Source organism: Pimephales promelas, chromosome 3 (assembly GCF_988280905.1).
Source record: "Pimephales promelas chromosome 3, fPimPro1.hap1.1, whole genome shotgun sequence".
NCBI lineage: Eukaryota > Metazoa > Chordata > Actinopteri > Cypriniformes > Leuciscidae > Pimephales > Pimephales promelas.
Window position 1 is genome coordinate 19,705,085 of NC_142771.1, and position 21,601 is coordinate 19,726,685.

The window sequence follows — 21,601 nt, forward strand, 5'->3', positions numbered from 1 at the left end:
GGAAGTGCAGCTCGGTCTCCGTCACTCCCAGGGTGCAGTGCGGGCAGAGTCTGTCCTCACGGGAGAGCCAGGTCTGTCTGCGCCGGCCCGTCTCGATGGCCAGGCTGTGCTCGCTGAGTCTGTACATCGTCAGGGTTTTCCTGAGTCTCACATCACTCACTGTGCTCAGGTAGTTTGCAACGGTGTACTCTCGATTTAGTGCCGAATAACATTCCAGTTTGTGTTGGTTTTTAATGGTGTTTGTCCAATGGGTGATGTACTTGTCTTGTTCTGTGTTGATAATTTGTGCGGGCCGAATGTGTGTGAGTGTGTGTGTGTGCTGAGGCGAGCTGATCTCTGTTGGAGAGAGCCCAGTCAGTCTCAGCACCAGCTGGCACAGGGGACTCCTCGCTACGCTCAGCTCTTGGTGTTTTAGGGCTTGGTAATGGTATGTGTTGGGGTCGCTTGTTTTTAGGTGTTTCCAGAATTTGATGGCTCTTTTTTGGATGTTTAGAAGGAGAGGGTATTGGCCTAATTCTGCCCTGCATCCGTTGTTTGGTGTCTCTCTCTCTCTCTCTCTATATATATATATATATCAATTTCAACAAGTTCAAGGCAACATTCCTAATGTTCAACAAAATTGCTAAAACTTTGTTTGAATAAAATGAAAAATATTAAAATCAAAAATTAGAATAGTATCTCAAATAACACTGACACAAATGGGTTTGTTGTAGCTCTATTTATACACTTTGGGTTTAAAACCCAATTTTAACAACACAGAACTCTTTAAAACACAGGAGAGGAGCTCCTAAATGCCCACATGTGGCATGTTAAACAACAACAAGAACAAAAAACACTTTCTCAGTGAGTTATCAATAAATAATCCAAATGACAATAATTTACAATATGTTACAAAAGCAGTAAATACTGGGGTCTGTTATTGTCTATTTACATCTGTGCAAACACTCATATGTACACACACACACACATGCACACACACACACACACACAAGAGAAAGTCTCACATTAGAAAATTCAGTTTCAGAATCTACTACGTATTGGCTTCATATTCATCCGACGGGAAATATAAATCCTAGTGTTTTGAGGAAAATACCATAATAAATTGAAGGGGAAAATGTTCAATCTCACTGTTAATGTAACTACACTGCATTTTTGTTATCAGTAATTTTGTTTAGTGTGTGTTAGATATTCAGTCCTTGTAACAATCTCACAAAAAAGAAGCCCTTGTCCTTTTTAGTAGTGTGGCATTCACCAACTAAAAACATTCAAATGATTAAAAGAAACCAGAATCTGGGGTCACAGACACTTTTGTGTGCAGATGCACTCCTATGGCTTTAGAGGGTTTTGCACAAATGAGTTGTGTACAAGAGAAAGAAAAAAACAAAAACACATATAGTCCACGGCTCCACTTACAGATGCATGCACATGTAAGACATTAGAGACAGATATACAGATCTGAGAAGACTATATTTGTTCAGATATGGCAGGTCGTATTATTTTCTCTGTACATGAGGTTGCACTGTAAACTGGAGTTTTTAAGTGTCCTGGGTGTGGCTCATGACACAATAGCCACAGAATAATCAACACGCACACTCACAAACGCACACTCTCTCTTTCACACACACACACGCACACGCTCACAAGCCCAAAGGCTGTTGTGGTATTGTGGACCCTGCCAGTCTATTGCACTTCCTACAGATGAACCACTCTCTGGTTAACATTCTTCTGTCCAAAATGAAAGGGGCGTGGCAGTGAAAGACTCCGCCCAGTGCATCAGTCGCCTGGAGGAGGTGGGAGGGTCGGTTCTGTGACCGAGAGCTCCTGCGCGAGGTCATTGAACCGGGCGATGTAGTCGACGCTGCTCTCGCTCATCATACAGGCTAGCTGGGTATCCACCTGTAGCAAGAAAACAGCCTATCAGCACATGTCCAAATGCTTTTTGAGGCCACAGCAAGGGCTGCACAATTAATCAAAAGAACAGAATGGCTTAATGTGATTGTGGAACTGCAGAGGCAGCAATTTAATTAATAATTACAGATAAAATTAACCGAGGTGGTAATGAGTGTTATTTTTCTAACGGCCCAGAGTCAATTATTCCGCATCTACTACGGTACGGTTACCACACCCCAAAACAACTTGAGCATCTCTCATTCTCATCCCAAGGCATTGCTAATTACAAAACGTCATTTCAGAGCTAGAAACGGAGACTTGAGCCACTGATAGCAGACTAATGCAGTTTTTAATGCCGTTAAGAGAGAGAGCACTAGAAAGAAAGAGAGAGCGAGAGAGTGTGTGAATTACCTCAGTCTCTCAACAGTGTTTGGTACCAGCATCAACTAATAGCAAAACTATGTTTATCTGGACCTCACTAGTGAGATACGTCATGTACTAGCAGCCATATCACCCTGTACTCCTGGTAAGACTGGTTGTCCACTGAAGCTAAGCAGGGTTGAGCCTGGTTAGTATCTGGATAGGAGACCTCCTGAGAAAAGCCAGGTTGCTGCTGGAAGAGGTGTTAGTGAGGCCAGCAGGGGGGGCTCACCCTTTGGTCTGTGTGGGTCCTAACGCCCCAGTGTAGTGACGGGGACACTATACTTTCAAAGAGCACCGTCCATCGGATGAGACATTTAAGCCGAGGTCTTGACCCTCCGCGGTCATTACAAATCCCAGGATGTCCTTCGAAAAAGAGTAGGGATGTAACCCCACGAGCATACTTTCAGTTAAATAATATTATAACGACCGGTACAGCCGAGTGTTTTTCCTCCTCTGGCTGGAAACTTGTCATGGCTTCTCATATTTGTCGTGTTTACGAAATATTTTAGTTTTATTCTACAAAGCTTACAACTAGAGTGGCTCTTGTCCAGCTCCTTTCCCCATTCAACTTCAGAAGCCAAAATATTTCCACACGTCAGCTTTTAACGAGGAGGGTGTTTGGATTTGGTGCTCAGTCATTGCGTCCGCATCTCTGTTATGTGCACGCCACAGACAGTCCGGCCACTGCACTTCCGCGCTTCAGAGTTACGTCAATATTACGTTATTATAAATGTATATATATATATAAAAAAAATTTTTTTTTGAAAATTGATTTTTGACATTTGTGAATCGATTCAGAATCGCCCACGTCCGCATCGCGATGCATCTAAGAATGGATTCCCCCCCCCACCCCTAGTAGTTACCTAACCCAACCTAATATGTTTTTGCTGGATAAATTTCAGATATATAAAATTACTCATTACTAATTTCAAACCCCCTAAATTGTTTATCTCGAATTTGAGCCAGGATGCTAAAAAAATGTATAGGAACACTTGGCGATAATGTTGCATATCAAATAATATTAAGCTACCAGACAGCAGTTGGGGACTTTCTGTGTTTCCTCTCACCTCAGCTGCATCCGGCAGGCCGCGGGACTGAAAACAATCGTGGGAGTTGCTGTCCAGTAAACTGGGTCCAAGTAAGGCTGTGCTACTCGAAGGGGGCAGGGCTGTCCTTCTTGTCTTATCAGGAGATGCCAGACTTGCTGCAAATCAGGAAAACAAGGATGTGCTTGTCAATATTGCTGAGACCGATGAAGGTTTGCTGTAAGAACAGCGATAGGTGACTCTGAACATTTTGGCTAAAGTATGATACCCGCCTCTGGTAATCTCAGCATCAATACCTTAAGCAACATATACAATTAAATTAAACTAGGGTTGCCACATAATTCAATGTCAATAATAAATGATCAATACATTTTTATAATCAGTTCTTGACACCGGACAGCAAAAGATATTTGTAACAGTGCTGTGCTCATTCATATTTTTCAAGCGGCATCAAATATTGAGCTCATATTATATGTTAAGGTTTGGTACATTTTTTGTGAGTCTCTTATGTCACTATGGCTGCATTTATGTGATAACAAATACAGCAAGAACATTAAAATTGTCAAATATTATTACAATTTAAAATAACAGTATTTCTATTTTAAACATAAGCCTTCTGAAATCATTCTAAAATGCTGATTTGCTGCTCAAGAAATATTTATTATTATTATCAATGTTGAATAGTGAGAGTAAACCTTTGAGCTGTAGTCTATATATACACTCACCGGCCACTTTATTAGGTACACCTGTCCAACTGCTCGTTAACACTTAATTTCTAAGCAGCCAATCACATGGCGGCAACTCAGTGCATTTAGGCATGTAGACATGGTCAAGACAATCTCCTGCAGTTCAAACCGAGCATCAGTATGGGGAAAAAAGGTGATTTGAGTGACTTTGAACGTGGCATGATTGTTGGTGCCAGAAGGGCTGGTCTGAGTATTTCAGAAACTGCTAATCTACTGGGATTTTCACGCACAACCATCTCTAGGGTTTACAGAGAATGGTCCGAAAAAGAAAAAACATCCAGTGAGCGGCAGTTCTGTGGGCGGAAATGCCTTGTTGATGCCAAAGGTCAGAGGAGAATGGCCAGACTGGTTCAAGCTGATAGAAGGGCAACAGTGACTCAAATAACCACCCGTTACAACCAAGGTGGGCAGAAGAGCATCTCTGAACGCACAGTACGTCGAACTTTGAGGCAGATGGGCTACAGCAGCAGAAGACCACACCGGGTGCCACTCCTTTCAGCTAAGAACAGGAAACTGAGGCTACAATTTGCACAAGCTCATCGAAATTGGACAATAGAAGATTGGAAAAACGTTGCCTGGTCTGATGAGTCTCGATTTCTGCTGCGACATTCGGATGGTAGGGTCAGAATTTGGCGTCTACAACATGACAGCATGGATCCATCCTGCCTTGTATCAACGGTTCAGGCTGGTGGTGGTGGTGTCATGGTGTGGGGAATATTTTCTTGGCACTCTTTGGGCCCCTTGGTACCAATTGAGCATCGTTGCAACGCCACAGCCTACCTGAGTATTGTTGCTGACCATGTCCATCCCTTTATGACCACAATGTACCCAACTTCTGATGGCTACTTTCAGCAGGATAATGCGCCATGTCATAAAGCTGGAATCATCTCAGACTGGTTTCTTGAACATGACAATGAGTTTGCTGTACTCAAATGGCCTCCACAGTCACCAGATCTCAATCCAATAGAGCATCTTTGGGATGTGGTGGAACGGGAGATTCGCATCATGGATGTGCAGCCGACAAATCTGCGGCAACTGTGTGATGCCATCATGTCAATATGGACCAAACTCCCTGAGGAATGCTTCCAGCACCTTGTTGAATCTATGCCACGAAGAATTGAAGCAGTTCTGAAGGCAAAAGGGGGTCCAACCCGTTACTAGCATGGGGTACCTAATAAAGTGGCCGGTGAGTGTACATGATAATGTGTATGTGTACATTATCATTTTGTTACGTAATGTGTTACTAGTCTAAATATGTCTAAAATAAACAGCCATTCATGACAGGGAAATGAGCCGAAACGTGTTTGATACTTACAGAGCAGGCAGCCAAGACTTGAATCAGTAGAGTCATTGGGGTACCACTGAGGGTCGTGTGTAGGGGACGGCATCCAGCTGTCACATGAAGAGGGAAGAAGCTTAGATCTATCACTCCCATTCAGTTTAGGAGGTGAGAGCAATGATCCATCACCTTGGAAAGAGACAGAGAGACCAAAAGTGAGAGAGTACCCAGAGACATTCCTCTAATATCCACGTTCAATCCCACAGGTCGTACCATAGTGCGAGTTGATGGCGAGCTCAATAATAGAGTCGCTGATTTGAGTTTGCGGTTCTCCAGATGGAAGGGACTCCTCTGGGGGGCCTGGTAGAGAGATATCCAGTAAGGAAGCAACACTGGGAGGGGCCAAGAGGGAGTCCCCGCCCCCTGGAGAAGGTGGAGAGACACCATTTTGCATGGATTCCTGCAGACAAAGAGAACAAGATCAAGATATGATCAACTGTGCATTCAAAAATGAAAGAGGGTCTAGGGAGGGGATTATTTATTACCTCAGAAGGATCCTGATCAAGTAGATCAGGATCTAGTTCAGGTGCAGCAGGTTCCGAGTCCATGGCCTCCTCAGACTCCACAATGGCCTTTTCTATACTAGGGGCCTCCACTTCCCGACAGGGACTGCCAGGGATAATGCCTGCAGATTTTGCAGCCAGGTCAATTGCACCTGAAACAAATTCAAGAGAAATTCAAGTGTGTGCAGTTGTGGGATTCAAATGTTCAGTGCATGAATGCATCTTTTATCATTTAGTTTCTAATTTGATTCTTACTGGACAGCTGACTAGCGGGCACAGGACTAGCTGTAGTGGACAAAGCTTTTGAGGAAAGTTGGCGGTTGGATGGGGTGAGACGAGTTTGTATTGGACGAAAAGAACCAGTGCCTGACAAAAAGACAAAATGTTGGAATTAAGACAGATACAGTAATTCTGAACGTATTCAAAATATAAATATCTCACTGCTTGACTTCAAGTCACTTTTATCATTTAAACCAAACTTTGTTTATTAAATGTTTAGCTTGAAAAGAGTTTTTGTGACTTGGTGTGATATTTTGTTATGTAATAACAATAAAATGTGACATAAGTGTCCAAATACTTAGGCTAAGTCATGTATGAGTAAAAGTGCATTTAAAGAGTGTTGCGCATTAGTGTGGTTAATCACCTGTAGCAGATGAATTGGAGAGAATGGAGAAGGAGCACACATGAGGCGAAGTGTCTCCAGTGGTTCGTGGCAGCAGTGTTCTCTGAAAAAAAAAAAAAAAAATTATACATTTTTTTTTAAAAAAAGTACTAACTATTAGAATATCTCAATAAACACAAACAACAGAATACAGCTCCAATGTGAAGAGTATAAAGAAAGCAAAAGCCCTACTTCCTAGTTTTTCCTTCCATCGGCACTCACCTGAACCACAAGAGGTTTCCTTAGTGGACGGCCCCTCCCTATTTTCCGCTGCTTTGAAAATATATCTGACTGAAGAAAAAAAAAACATAATTAGAGGAAAAAGGCTGTTGATGGAAATAGAAGTCTCATTTTTTCTGTAGCCACTCCAAAGTCCGAACGAAGTCTTTTGTATTTTACAGCGGGTGAATCTGTTGTCACTGGTGATTGTCATTTGAACCTTTCTGGATCTGCCATCAAATTGATACGTTTAATTATATCAAGTGCTATGAGAAAAGTCTATAAATCTCCACCTCCACCATCCTCACATGCAACATAACTTATACTAGCCGAGACTCCTCCTTTATGTGAACAGATGTGATGTAATGACGCAAAGACATGCTCGAAACTCCCACCGAAATCCACCAGTACCACTGGAATTAAAAACATTATTACAAGCTTACCGTTTTGAAGCGAGCTAAGGCAAGCAGGTAGTTTTGAACACTGGCTAGTTATGTACTTACTCTGAAATGTTCTAACATTAACATTTTTAACCCAAAAAAGTTACGGACTGGAGCTTTAAATAGAAATACATTTCTATTTCAATTTCTAGTTACTTCACTAATATATACTTTATATTACTTTTTGGACCAACTTATTTACACATGTCCTACTGCTCTCTAGAAACACTGACACTACTCACACTGATGGAGTCCAGCTGCTGGCGAAAGGCTAGCTCCGCCTCCTTATTAGGAGAGAACATCCGCAACTGGCGGGAGCTGTTAGGAGGCAGGGTCGTTGGGACAGCAAACCCTTCGCTGTCGCCTCCGGAGGCCAGCAGAGAACGCGGTAGGTTCCTCCCTCCTGCCGAGAACACATCTATTTAAATTCCAGCAGGTCAATCTGACACAGAGCAGGAGCACTGCAATACTCTTTTGTCACAATAGCGAGTTAATATGATTATTTTTTTATTCAAAAGATGGTATGAAACGTCAGGATTTTTTCGCTGTTACCTGTTGCTGGTCTATTGATTTGGGAACAATATACTTTGCTCAGTTTTGGGATAATGTTCAATATACTCACTAAAATTAAAGTGTTTCGTTATTTAAATATTTATTCTATACCAGTTTAATGTGCAATTAACTAAACCATTTACAACAAATACACAGCACCTGTCTGTGAAACTATCTGCTAAACAAAGGCAAATCGGGCAATATTTGTGAAAATTCATTATTTCTACAATTCCAGATTTCAGAAATGACACTCTTTAACTTAATAGACACAATTTTGTCTCTGTACCTGGGATGACTGCATTATTTAGAAGAATTTTTGAGCGTGCCGCATGTTGCTGTCGCCCCCAGCTAGGACTACGGGTCGCTCCAGCTTGAGTTCTGCCTGGAGGTGTCACAGATGATTCCTCTTGACCTGATTTAAATGGTGAAGTGCCCACTGAACACACCTCTGGGGTCTAGGAGAGAGAAAATATAAATATATGATTATAATTAAATTAAAACACTTTTTGTAAATTAATTTAAACATATCTCAGTTTAAAAACACAAATAAAAGTTTAAAAAGGAATTAAATAAATACATGTAAATTCAATACAAACACACACAAACGGAATCACAAAAGCACAACTTCTAGTGCACACTGGTCTTATATTTATTAATATGCACAGTTTTTATTTAAAATTTCTAACAAAAGTTTGTTTTGTGGCTTTTATGGTGTGTTTGTGTAAGTGTAAGTGTAGAGGTGAAAGAACAAAAAAAAAACAACAGACTCACTGGTTTGGGGTTGACCTCTGAGGACACTAGTCTCAGGAGACACCGAAGCACACTTTGAGTGCTGGGTAGGGCTGAGGGCTGGGGCTTAGGTTGCCATTCATACTCCAGCTGTAGTTTCCCAGGCTTGCCCAGCATGAGGTAGAGTTCTGCCAGTGTCACATTCTCAGAGCCCTGTGAGCTCCAACCATCATCTCGGATTTGTTGAGGAGATCGTTCAGTCCCGCCCACTTCCTCACCACGCCCTTGAGGTTCTGATTGCGGCAGTGCTTTTTCTGATGCAACTTCACCTGCCGTTCCAGGCTCCTCAATCCGACCCTCTATAAGGGTGGGTTCTCCCTGAGTGACAGTCTCTTTGTCCCGCACACTATCATCAGTCTGACTCACCGCCTCTTGCTCCACAGTCCCCACCGCATTCCCCTCCTGTCCAACGGGGAGAGATGGACTGATGGTTGGACTGACTGGAGAGGTAGTGTTCAGAGTGGGATTTACACTGGTCTCCAAACCTGGAGCGGAAGTGCCACTATCAGAGCCTTCAACAGGATGACCGTCGCTTCTTTTCGGGTCTCCTCCCACCGGGCCCGACTTGCCTGATTTTCCTCTAGCAGGCTGAATTCCCAGAATGTGAGCTGCAGGCAAGTCCCTAATACCTGTCCGTCCACGCCCACTCTCCTGCCAGTGTACAGTGCAGGAAGCCTTGGAGTGCACAACACGAGCCACACCTGGCAAAGTAGTAACTGTACTGTTCTCTGCAGGAAACAGGAACAGGTCCTCCGACTCACTAGACTGGGCCAAGCTGTCGAGGGCTTCTCGTTCCGCTAGGCTCTTACGCTATGCATGACAAGTTAAGGAGAATAACTGTTATAAAGCACATAAGCATGAGTACTTGCTTTAACATGGACATCTCTGACAAATTTCCATAACAAAGCTTACAAATCTATCACAAATGTATCCCGTAAAATAGAGGAGGAAGGAAAAAGGACGGAAATTAAACTTTTGACTGCATGCTGAGATCTGAAATCTGAGTGCAAGGATACAATTCGTTGATCTTGGACAGCCCATTTCTGCTTCAGGAATTCAATGAGAGTGGAGACCTTCCGGTGCAACTCGACGACCATCCTACAAACACATCACAGGCATGGGTGAATATTACAACTTTAATGTTGCAATGAAATTGAAGTATCTACAGATATTTTCTTGTGTATGGTGGCGTACATGGACGTGTAACGCATTATCGGGAAAATAAAGTGTTCTTGGTTTTGTGAATCGGTTGATGATTGGATTTGCTGAATGGAAGCAAATAAAAGCAAGCTTGCAGGGGTGGGTATAAGTGGACAAACATATTGGAGAAATCTAGCTGTTCACCAACAGAACGAATTAGATTCTTGCTGATACACAGCCCTACTGTGTACTGGTGAAGCTCACCTGAGCCGAGGATTATGGGCTAGACTCTGAACCCGAGACCAGGAGTGATTGCTTCGTGGCTGAAGTTCGACGGCCACCTTCAAAGGTAAACGAACAGGCTTCTGATCCTCTTCATCACTCACACCTGAAATAGAGAATGAAAGGAAGAAAAACTATGATGAACTATTCTCCATGATTTTGACGGTGGCCTAAATCTGCATTACCGCCCATTTCCACTCAGTCCCACAGCCTAAAACCATGGAAACCATGTAGAATCACTCCTCCTACACCCTGGAGAGCAGCCTTGGCACACTCATCCGTCGCCCCAGTCCACCTAAATACCCATGGTGCTCCATTTTTCATTTTTCAATTTTACCCTCTATTCAATCTATTTAACTCTCTAACTAAATCAATCTTTCAAGAGTGTTTTTGCTTTCTCTCACACACACACCATCTGGATCGCAGAGCTTCTTCAGCGCACGGCACATTGGAGCTTTAATCCTCAGGTTTCTGCCTTTGGAACGCACTGTGGTGGCCCTGAAACACATACACACAAAATTATAGATGTACCCCAAAATTATCACAACCTATAAAGATAATGTACAGTAGATGTTCCAATTAGAAATCACCACAACTGTGTATTACTGAAATTTATTTTTCTCACACTTACCCTTGTTGGATAAGCTCATTAAGTTTGGCTACATTTTTGTCATCCATCACTAGAAGGAACAGAAAGACACCAGGGAATGTTACATTCAATATGTCCCCATGTGCAACCACTTAAAATGCCCCCCCCCCCCCCCCGATCCAGAAAACCACTTGACAAATATACTTACAGCCTCCGACCTTCTTCCTGAGTTCAGCATAACAGATGAGGCCATAGAGCTCCTGAGAAGACTTTTTCAGGACACGTGAATACACTGATAAAAGGAAGCAATAGGATAGGAGAAAAAAGAACATGAAATTATTGAGCAAGTCAAATAAAAAAATACAGTAAAAAGATATAGTTAAAATAACTTTTCTATTTGAATATATTATTTTAAAATGTAGTTTATTCCTGTGATGTTAAAGCTGAGTCTTTATCATTCAATCATTCTAATATGATGATCTGATGCTCAAGACACATTTCTTATTATTATCATTGATGAAAACATAATTTAATTGTTTTCAGGATTTATGGAAGAATAGAAAATAGAGAACAGCATTTATTTGAAATAGAAATCTTTTTGTAACATTATAAATGTCTTTACTATGACTTTTTTTTATCAATTTAATGAATCGTTTCTGATTACATAAGTATTTGTTTTTTTTTTAAAAAACCAAACAAACAAAATCAATCGAACTGACCCCAAAATTTTAAGCAGTACTGCATGCTTTTTTTTAATCATTATCAGCATTCAACCCGATAAAGACAATGTACGACAAATATAGAAGTATATAAATATACAAGTAGAGTTCAATGCCGTTTATAATACATTTATATATGCTAAACATGTGCGCTTCAAATCACAATAAGTAGGATGCAATACAAAACCATTAAAAAGCAAGCAAATTTGGATAATGTGGACACACTCATAATTTGATAATGTCTTGACAGACAAAAACCAAGTGGTGTGGCAGCCAAGAAGATTAAACTTCAAAGATGAACATGACAGAATGAATTTAAATTGGTTCATAGGTACTGTATGGACAACTAACCATCTGCTCTTATCAAACAAAGGTCTCTACTGTGTCATACAAAGTATAAACTGTGCATCTGTCAATCTCACCGTTGGTGAAATCGATGTGTTTAGAGATCTTGTGCCAGGTTCTGTAGTAGAAATGGCGCACCTGCTCCTTGTTCTTCACCATACTTGCCGGTTTACCCTTCTTCTTATATTTAAGAGCAATATTGTTCTGAATAGCTTCAAAATCCTTGCCATGCTATGAAAGAACAGGAGAGACAATGACAAACAGTTATCCAAAGATGTAGATTAAATAAAATACAAAATATATTAAATGAATCTTCCATTTACATGACAAATTAGAGTGTAGATAGAAATAAATCAATATAAGATATCACAGACCACAACTGTACTTTTAGAGATGACATGAACATAAACGAAACTATTAGGACAGTTAAACAGCAGTCTGTCTCTTGCGAGTCAAGGCGGGACGGAAACTTTAATGATGGAACTTATTCAGTAATACTGAAAATTATTTTGTCCCATATGATTAACTAATTTAATTTTTTTTCAAATCTCCATTGAAAAAACCTTCAGTTTACAGAACGTTCAGAGGGCTGCCAAAAGATTTCAGCAAGTTTCATTTTCATTAATGTCAAATTAAAATTGTAAAATTACCTCATAAAGTCCTTCAAAGAAACTGTTCTTGTCCTCAGTGCTCCAAGACTCCCACTGTCTGCGCACTCGTTTCTGACTCCCCCCTTCCTCCTTCTCTGCAGGGCCCTGGCCCTTTGGGGCTGATCTGGATGCTCCAGCTGCCCCAGAGCCGGCTGAACCCGCAGAAGCTGTCAAACACACAGAGGGACCTGCTTCTGCACCTGAGAAAGAGAGGGGAAAAGAAAGAAGGTTAGTATGTCAGTTCTAACACAAGCTGTAATTCTTGCAGAGAAAATTATTGCAACAAGTTCAAGATCAAAAAGTACTTGTGTATATATAACCAAACTGTCATAAATACACAAAATATATAAATAAAGAGTGATAAAATAAACTTGCTTAATTTATTTTGGCTTAACATAACAGATATTCAAAACCAAGGAAACAAAACCACTCTTTAAAAAGAAAAGAAGCAAATAACCACCTGAAACAAATAATTTAAATTGCATACAATTCAAATTTGTGCATGTCAGGAAGTATGTCTGGAGTCCCGACTCCCTCCCCACTTAAACACACTCAAGAGCATCCAACAAGAGCACCATGCTATGCTATCTACATTTTAAATAAACATGGATTCCCTTATAACCCCTGTGTACATTCAGATCACAAACAGATAATTCAAGCTTGTGACTTGTGATCCTGATTCACTGTAGAGGCAGAGTGGTCACTCATCCCCTGATCAGATGCACAGCTGGCTCTTGCATCAGAATGAAACTCCTGCCAGTGATTTGTCACCTTCTGAATGACAGCTGAATGACAGGAAAATAAATAACCATTGAGTATGCCAACTTAAAATAGTGCACTGATGCTTATTAAGTCATTTAATATGGCTAAAAGCAACATCCAAGTGCTGAGATTTAAGAGGCTTCAGTGTGAGGAGTTAAAGTGACTTTCACTCCCAGAAAGCGTGAGAGCTTCCCCGCGTTACGTCCAATCAAAAACAGCACACAAACTCAAAGGTCATTGTACAAATGCTTTAAAACACGAAAGAAAAGTGAGATAAAAGTACAGAGAACGGATGTACTGACACTTGAGCATCGCACACACGTCGAGAGATGGCCACTCACCTTTCGCTTTCGCACCGCCGTGACCGTTCAGCGCCGGGGACGAGGCATCTTTCCGTATCCGCTTGCTCGGAGGTCGCACGCTGGAGCGAAGAAAATGATGCTGGTCCTGGCTGTTCGGGGCAGCCAGGGCCGGGGAAAGGGCTGTCGGGTTTAGCTGGACTCCGGGTGGGCTTGATGTTTGGGTGGAAAGAGTCGGAGCCAAACCGGGGCTGGCCGCGCTTGATGGATTAAGTGTTTCCTCTCCGACTCTCTTTGTACTCTCCTCGCTCGCCTGATCTGCGCTCTCTCCATCCTCGCCTCCTTCGGGCTTTCGGTCCGGTTTGCTCGGCCCCTCGACTCCCGAACCGCCCCCTTGGCCCACTGTCATCCTGCGCAAACACAAACCAAGCATATTCGTAAACATTTTCCGCGACTCAAAACAACGATCAACTTGGAAAGACGACATTCTGCTCAACTCAACATGGCCGCCGCTGTTTGTTTCAAATCCCCTCTCACCGTCCCGACAAATCGCATCGAAAAATATCCACTCGCTTATTCACGAATGTGACCAAAAACATTTATTCTGCTCTCATCACAGACTCCTTTTTGTGTAGTTTGTCGTGACTCGGGTTGCAAGCTGTCCTTTATTTATCTTGAAATTCAAGCGCGAGCGCCTACACTTTAGCGCCCAGCAGAAACGACAGACGACAACGCAAATCTTTCGCGCATTCGACCTCTATCTAAAGTGCTTGTTTCTCAAGCACTCTTACCCATTCTCGAGCTCTTCGGAAGCAGACGGCGTCTTCTTTCTCTTCACCATGAGTTCGGAGATTTTCGAGGCCAAAACTTGACGAATTTGAACATATTCAAAGCGCAAACGAGGTCAGGCAAAGTCGTCCTCTCCTGGCTGCTGCTCCTACTGGGGTTCAACTCCGCGCAGCGCAACTGGGAGCTCTCGTAGCCACAGCAACTCTGACTCACAAACTCACTAGTTTTATCACAACAACAAACACCTGTCATTCGGCATTTGTTTATGATAAAACACCGCACGATGACGCCAACTTTGAATCTGACTGTTCACCAGATCTGCTTTTGAGGCATTTCGGTCAATCCTAACTCTCTCTCTGGACTTTGCTTACACTATACGTCATCATAACTAACAGAGCAGAAGCATTTCAACATGTAACATTTTAATTTTGCTCAGTGACACCCACAGTCTCTATACATCCCAAAATAAAATGGCTACAGTGTTAAATGATTTTATAATCTCAAAAAACAAGCAGGACAGACTTTGATAGAGCACATATAGATCACGTTCTCGAGAAGGGGTGTGGTTGAGATGGTGCTTTGCATACACAGCAATAAATTAAACAATAGCAGATATAACAGTGACTACTTCTAGAATCTTTCATCTTTACTGCTTTTTTAAATAAAAAAGTCACTAGACAATGTTTTGCTTGATTAGGATGTGTCTTTGGCTCATTAGAGCTTAAAATCTGTTGACATTACAGACTGTCAAAAAAATGTCAAAACAGGCTTTCCACTAAAAATGTAGCAAACATGCATGTTTAGATGTTAGAGTTACGTTGCTTCATATTATTTTTTTTAAACATTATTGCAGTCAAGACTGAGACATCTATATTGTGGGTGCAAAACAACTTTTAGCTTGATTTATCCCATTAATTACATTGTCATAACATCTTTATGAAATAAGATACAGTTAGGCAATGCCGATCTCAGCTGCTCAACCACTGCTACCAACAGCTGCAGCTGTCAATGTCCCTGCGTGTCCAGTCCAGTTTGAAAGGAGCAGTTTGATGAAAAAAAAGCTTTTATTTCCCCTCTTTGGGCATTCAAGTTATATTTTCTAAAAAGTGTAGACCTTATAACAAGTATAAAACATATCACATTTAGTTTGCCTACAAAGAACCCCAGTGACTGTGCACCAACTGTGACAGGTACAAATAAAAAAATACATTGTCAACTTTATTCAGTATCAGTTGTGAATACTACACAATTATCCGGGTTATTTAGCTATCAAACATCGTTTGATGGGCTTAAAATAATGCATGAAGGAGAGGCTGTTAGTTTGATTACACCATAAACGAATTGCAACAGCTGACACAAAACCAGCAGTGCCAGCTGCACATACTGACAAAGTTGCTCCGCTAACTTGCTAGCTAAACAGTTGCCGTTTCGTTTGCGGTAAAGTCATATCAGCTCAGACATGTAATCAATAATTACGTATTCACAAAAATTATCTTTACAAGTTCTATACCTGTTTAGGAGATTTCTTATTGGCCTTGAGAAACTCCACGGTATCCAGAAAGACCAAACAGAGGGGTAGCATGAGAACCACTGAAGTGCATAACTTCCTGTTTTCCTCTGCTGTTAGGCACGCCTACCACAACTCAAAAACAAATCATCTGATTGGTCAATGGGATGCGCATCGACGCGTTCGTAAAATGATTGACGGAGGAGTTATCCAGTCAATCATTAAAAATAGAGGGGCGTTTTTTCAAAGCATCCAATCAAAACTTACGTTCAAGCAACGTCATTTCATTCATCTCGCAAATGTTTTAAAATAACGGTCCCACCCAAAATGAACAAAGACCGACAGACACTCAAGGAAAACACGAGGCAATCAGTTATTAATGTTAGTGAAAGTCGATATATATATGTGTATAGAACATAATTAAAATAATTATGTACAATATTTTGTTCAGTACAACAATTAAAATGTTGAATACTAATAATAAAATAAAATATTTAATATTAAAATTCATGTTCATATATTGTATTCAATAACATATTTAATATATCAAGATTTAAAATATTGACTGACTCTCTCTCTCTCTATATATATAACAAAATAATATCTATATATATCTATATAACATATATATATATATATATATATATATATATATATATATATATATATATATGTGTGTTATATACATATATTTTTATGTTTATATATATATAGAGAGAGAGTCGTGGTCAATATTTTAAATATTGATATATTAAATATTTTATTGAATATATGTAATATACGAACAATAATTTTAATATTCAGTATTTTATTTTATTATTAGCATTCAACATTTTAATTGTTGTTCTGAACAAAATTTTGTACATATTTATTTTAATTATGTAAACAAACATAAAGCACAACAAAGTCTTCCCATTTTACATAAATCTTGAAAACATTGGGAAAAAAAATATTACTGGATGGTCATGATACAATTTACAGAAATCATGTAGAAAAAAAACGTATTGGTACATTTATACCTGTGAATATAAAATGTACTATTTTAATATCATATATATAATTTTAACACTCTTGTCATAATTTTTCATAACAAACATTCATATAATTTATTTATTTTTTTCTCTATGAATTGATGTATTTTTAATAATCGATTTTACGACGGACAGGGAAGTAAGACGTACTTTGAGCTGACCAATCAACTCACTCTGTTGGTCATATATAACCTGACAGCCAATAGAATTCTAGTTCAGTCGGGGATTGATTTCTATCAGAGCCATTCCCATAATCATATTTGCAGCTCTGCATTTGAGCTGTCCAATCCTCTCTGGGCGTGGTCAGTCAGACTTCACTTCTTTGGCAAAGTCTTTTAGTTCAGCAGTTGTGGCAGCAGAGCACTAGTTTCTGTTGGAGGGCTGTCTGTTGTTAAAGGTATTGGGTCACGGCGCAGTAGACCGAGACAAGCAACCATGACTTCAACCAATATGTTTCAGGGACTTGAATCTAGTGGCAAACCAAGTTCAAGGTATGGTGTGTGTGCTGACAGTATGTCTGGATCAAATCAGTGTTTATTGTTAGTTTGGTGTTGATTTAATCATCTGTTTATCTGTATCATTAAAGTTAATCATGATTATTTAGGGGTGGAAGAGAGCGGAACTTTAGCATGGCCAAGCGCTAACGTTACATGCTAACTCATATTAGCTAAGAGACTGCTACGTGTTAATGCACCGAGTGAGGTCACATTTCTGTATATAACAATTTAAATAAACAGCCGTGGAATGTGTGTGAGGTGGTTAAATGCAATATTACAAACTATATTGTTTTTAACTCAGTTAAAATTGTTTGTTAGCCGTTAGCGGCAAATGTCCCGAGACTCAATTATAAGTTTTATCAGCCACAAAGACGTATTTTACTTTTAAATGAAATGCGTATTTGCAGTTTTAAATGGTGGCTACGTTTAAGAAAACGGTCTTTTTTTAGTAATAAATGTAAATTTATGCACAATGCAGACTTTGAAGTAGGCACATTTCCTGGAAACGTTATTTTTCGGAAACGAAATTATGCCGCAGGGTTTCGTTTTGTTTATTGTGGTAGGCTTTCATTTTCGGGAATAAATGCACGAATTATATTAAAATTCAGCGTTTGACGTTGGGTAAAACTTTATGGCCCATAAAGCCGGACCGCCTAATCTCACAACTGCAGTTGCGATGTTCAGCCTCACATATATGGTTGCGCTGTGCTGCAAAGTTACGTGTTGTTTTTAGGTCATTTCTCAGTACAGTTCTCATTATTGGGATAAAATACAATATTCGTGTGAATCCATGTACAAATATTTCTATAACTGTGTTTAGGGTACTAAGACCTCCAGGTGGAGGGTCCAGCAATCTCTTCGGTGGTTATGAAGAAGACACTTCTGCCTCCAGACGGCCAAACAAAATGTCCTCCTCTATTTTTGCGCCTGCAGAAGAATCTCAGGGGAGTCCCAAACGCTCCAATCCCCCAGGTGAGCTTTCATCAGACAGTGTATTTTCTGTCTTGGGCCTCTTGCTCTCTCCGAGTCAAATTCATCACCACACTGTTACTCAGTTTGATGCGTTTGAGTCTCGCTCTCAGCCACTATGCAAACGGGCACTTTTACATTTACATTTGTTATCTTGTCATCAATAGCAAAGTCTTTACCTCAGTCTGGTAAAATAACCAGTCAGTTAACGCTGTGAGATCACACACAGTCTGAACTGATGAAATTGCACATCTAGATGGATAAGGTTAAAGATCACATTGCTAAATCAGTAGAGGCTCTGTCGTAGGATAAGCATTGATCTGAAGTTATAAGTGTGGTCCTCTTCTGTTTTTCATGCTGTTCGCATGCTTTGCCCTGAGGGAGCAGCTGCTGAGCATGTCTTTTTTTATTTTTCTCACTGACATGCATAGAGTTTTGTAATTGAACAGGAAGAAACCGTCACTGTTTTAGAAGTTACCCAAAAATCCTGCAAAGGTTTATTATAGTGATACATTTTTATTACCTGACAATGCAATTACTGAAATAAAATCAGCTGTTTGCAAACACTAAATTAAACAAAAGTAATTTCCACCCAGTCCCTAAACTAAGGGCTATCTTCCACTATTCATGAAAACTTACTGTGGACTGTGCAATATCTATTTTAATGCAATGACGGCTAATTCTAATTAACTAAAATGAAAATGGAAAAACAAATTCTAAATATTAATAAAACTATAATAGTATCTCAGGTATACAAAAATACTGCTGCAAAGCTGTCATTCACTTGTGTAAATGAATATTGTTTCATTGAGACTATAATTGTACATGATTATTTGAATGTATTGATGAGTATAAATTATGTTCCAGTAATTGCCATAACTAGAATAAGTGTATATTTACAAGCTCTGATTTGTGTCTCTTATTGTCTCAGGTGGAAAGAGCAGTGGGATATTTGGGGAGCCAGAGGCTCCTTTGCCTCGGAGTAGGGCGACTCACCATGGTGGAGGATCCAGTAACATCTTTGGGGGAGCAGAGTCGACCCCATCTTCTGTGAAAAGTCATCCTAACAAACCAAAGGTAGACAATCCCTAGCCAGGGCTTAAAAGCAAAAAGAATCAGTTCACTCTGAGCAGAATCGATATTTTAATGTTTCCATTTTAAAAATATTAGATTAGTTGATTTTATTATAGAATATCAAATAAAAAGGTTGTGTGATTTATTGTCTTTAAAAAAAAACATTATTCGGTTCGGATGCAGTGGTAACGCGTTCATGTAAGACAGGTTGACTCTGCCAATAACGCACATAAAAGCTGTTAATCAACAATATCAGACTACAGAAGAACACATTTTATCGCACCAGAGCATGCGAGTAGTAATTTTCTTCCAGAGCAGAGAGAGTCTTTCTAGAGAATATGGTCGCTCAGAATGCGCTTGGCATACTAGACAAGTAGTTCATTAAAGCCATTAATCTAATCGCATATTTATATTAATTATAAATATGCACATTAAAATGTATGCAGTGTTATTTTAGATTTGATTATTTAATTTCTCTAACTGAAACCCATTATTAGACCTGCCTGGAAAAAAAAAACTGAAATGCACTGTTCATTTAATTTGTATGTTTGTTTTATTGCAGGGGTCGCCAACCCTGCTCCTGGAGAGCTACTGTCCTGCAGATTTCCGCTCCAACCCCAATCAAACACACCTGGACCAGCTGTTCAGGGTTACTTGATAATTACAGGCAGGTGCGTTGGAACTGAGGTCTGCAGGACAGAAGCCCTCCAGCTGCAGGATTGGAGATCCCTATTATTATTATTATTTTTGTTTTTTGTTTTATTACTCTGGGACTTATTACTTATTTAGACTCAGATGGTTTACAAAAATAAATTGATTTAATGTGTGTGTAACAAATAACATATCATTAATGCTATAAAATAAAAATAAACTAAATGAACAAGTAAAAAAATCTTGTAAAAAAAACTGTCATCATCCAGTTTCTGAAAAAAAAAACTTGCCCCAAAAAATGTTGTTTTAAGACATTTTAAAATCTATACATATTGAGCACTTTAATTACACTTTACACTTTAAGTTGGAAGTAGATGTATACCACAGAAAACCTTGAAAACTACCAAAACCACTTACTTCTCACCTTGAAATTAAAGTGACAAAAATGAAATTTGAAGGCCGAAGAAACACTTGGCACTGCAGATATTACACACAGCCGTTCTTTTCTTGGCCGTAAACTAAAGGAATGATTAAACCCATTTAAATTTTCACCCATTTACACTCTAACACCCTTCTTTTCTCCGTAGGACAACTTGGGTGTGGGTGTACCTGCTACTCCAGATCCACCAGGTAAAGAAACCCTGTGATTTACAAAATATTCGTCATGTTCTTCACGCCCTAGTTAATTTCTCATGCAATTCCTTTTCCCATGGATTTAAATCTCTCTTGCAGCCCCGGTGGCAAAGGAGGCGACTGTAGTTGAGGAAAAAGTGAAAGTGGAGCCAGTGTCTCCTCAACCCACACCTGAAAAAGAGGCAGCAGCCCCTCCCCCTGTCTCAGCTCCTGCCCCTGCCCCTGTCTCTTCCCCCGCCCCTGTCTCTGCACCTGCGCCGACAGCCAATCAGAAATCTGAGCCAGCCACACAGCAACCAACAGAAAAAGACCATGAGCCACGCCTCGGACCACGACCTCGCTCTCACAACAAAGTGCTCAACCCACCAGGTGGAAAGTCCAGTGTGGTTTTCTATTAGCCACAAGTGCTGCTTTCCATCATTGTCACTGCCCTTCTTCCATCTCCTTTTAACCTGTACTAAAACTTATCCTCTCTCATTTACTTTATCTTTTGGTTATTTCTTTCCCCTAAAGTCTGTCACTCTTCATTCCTTTATTGCTTTTGCACTTTCTGATTCATTCCTCACTTTCCCTTCCTCCTTTCCATCTAATTAGAATCAACTGTCACTCCAATAACTGAAGGGTTATGTTTCCTTTAAAATGGTTTGCATATACTGTGGTTTCTCTGTATGATTATGTTCTCTTAATTTGCTGATGTATTAAATGCAAGTTTGCCTCAAGAAACTCAGTACAGTCTATGCAGTGTTCAACTGGAACCACTGTTGGTCGCCAAAGCAAGCTCTTCAGTATCAGTGTGTGCAGATCTTCCTTTGAAAATCAGTGAATGTTTTCTGATGGTAATGGAAAATTTACTTTTGTGCAATAAGGTGACTTCATTGCTTCTTTTTTCCCCTCTTGCATTTTTTTTAAACACCTAGCCAAATGTAAACGTAATAGCTCAGATGCAAAACCAAATGCAGAGTTGTAATTGATAATCGCGACGCACACATGTATGGCAATGTAGAGAATGTGTACAATCAGACATCACTAACATATTACATTGTTACAGTGTCCATA

The 21,601-nt window shown here is 40.1% G+C and overlaps 2 protein-coding genes across 4 annotated transcripts; one reads left to right on the plus strand and one right to left on the minus strand.

Moving 5' to 3' along the window:
- Nucleotides 1-703: 703 nt before the first annotated feature.
- On the minus strand, nucleotides 704-14,536 carry cramp1 (cramped chromatin regulator 1). Of its 3 annotated transcripts, none has more exons than XM_039686812.2 (20): nucleotides 14,186-14,536; nucleotides 13,437-13,804; nucleotides 12,334-12,533; nucleotides 11,761-11,914; nucleotides 10,828-10,911; nucleotides 10,662-10,710; nucleotides 10,443-10,528; nucleotides 10,013-10,136; nucleotides 9,625-9,706; nucleotides 8,591-9,418; nucleotides 8,106-8,274; nucleotides 7,510-7,670; nucleotides 6,831-6,899; nucleotides 6,591-6,672; nucleotides 6,203-6,313; nucleotides 5,930-6,099; nucleotides 5,658-5,844; nucleotides 5,421-5,573; nucleotides 3,381-3,517; nucleotides 704-1,896 (listed from the first exon to the last, which is right to left on the minus strand). In XM_039686812.2, exons 1-20 carry the CDS (start codon nucleotides 14,233-14,235, stop codon nucleotides 1,774-1,776), a joined length of 3,387 nt encoding a protein of 1,128 aa, XP_039542746.2. In that variant the 5' UTR covers nucleotides 14,236-14,536; the 3' UTR covers nucleotides 704-1,773. The 3 variants fall into 3 exon arrangements, with proteins under 3 accessions (XP_039542746.2, XP_088984566.1, XP_039542748.2); XM_089128440.1 differs by lacking the exon at nucleotides 14,186-14,536 and adding an exon at nucleotides 13,897-14,145; XM_039686814.2 differs by lacking the exon at nucleotides 14,186-14,536 and adding an exon at nucleotides 13,892-14,144.
- Nucleotides 14,537-16,937: 2,401 nt separating this feature from the next.
- On the plus strand, nucleotides 16,938-21,273 carry jpt2 (Jupiter microtubule associated homolog 2). The gene is made up of 5 exons (XM_039687150.2): nucleotides 16,938-17,212; nucleotides 18,039-18,190; nucleotides 19,119-19,264; nucleotides 20,500-20,542; nucleotides 20,645-21,273. Exons 1-5 carry the CDS (start codon nucleotides 17,157-17,159, stop codon nucleotides 20,941-20,943), a joined length of 696 nt encoding a protein of 231 aa, XP_039543084.2. The 5' UTR covers nucleotides 16,938-17,156; the 3' UTR covers nucleotides 20,944-21,273.
- The last annotated feature ends 328 nt before the right edge of the window (nucleotides 21,274-21,601 follow it).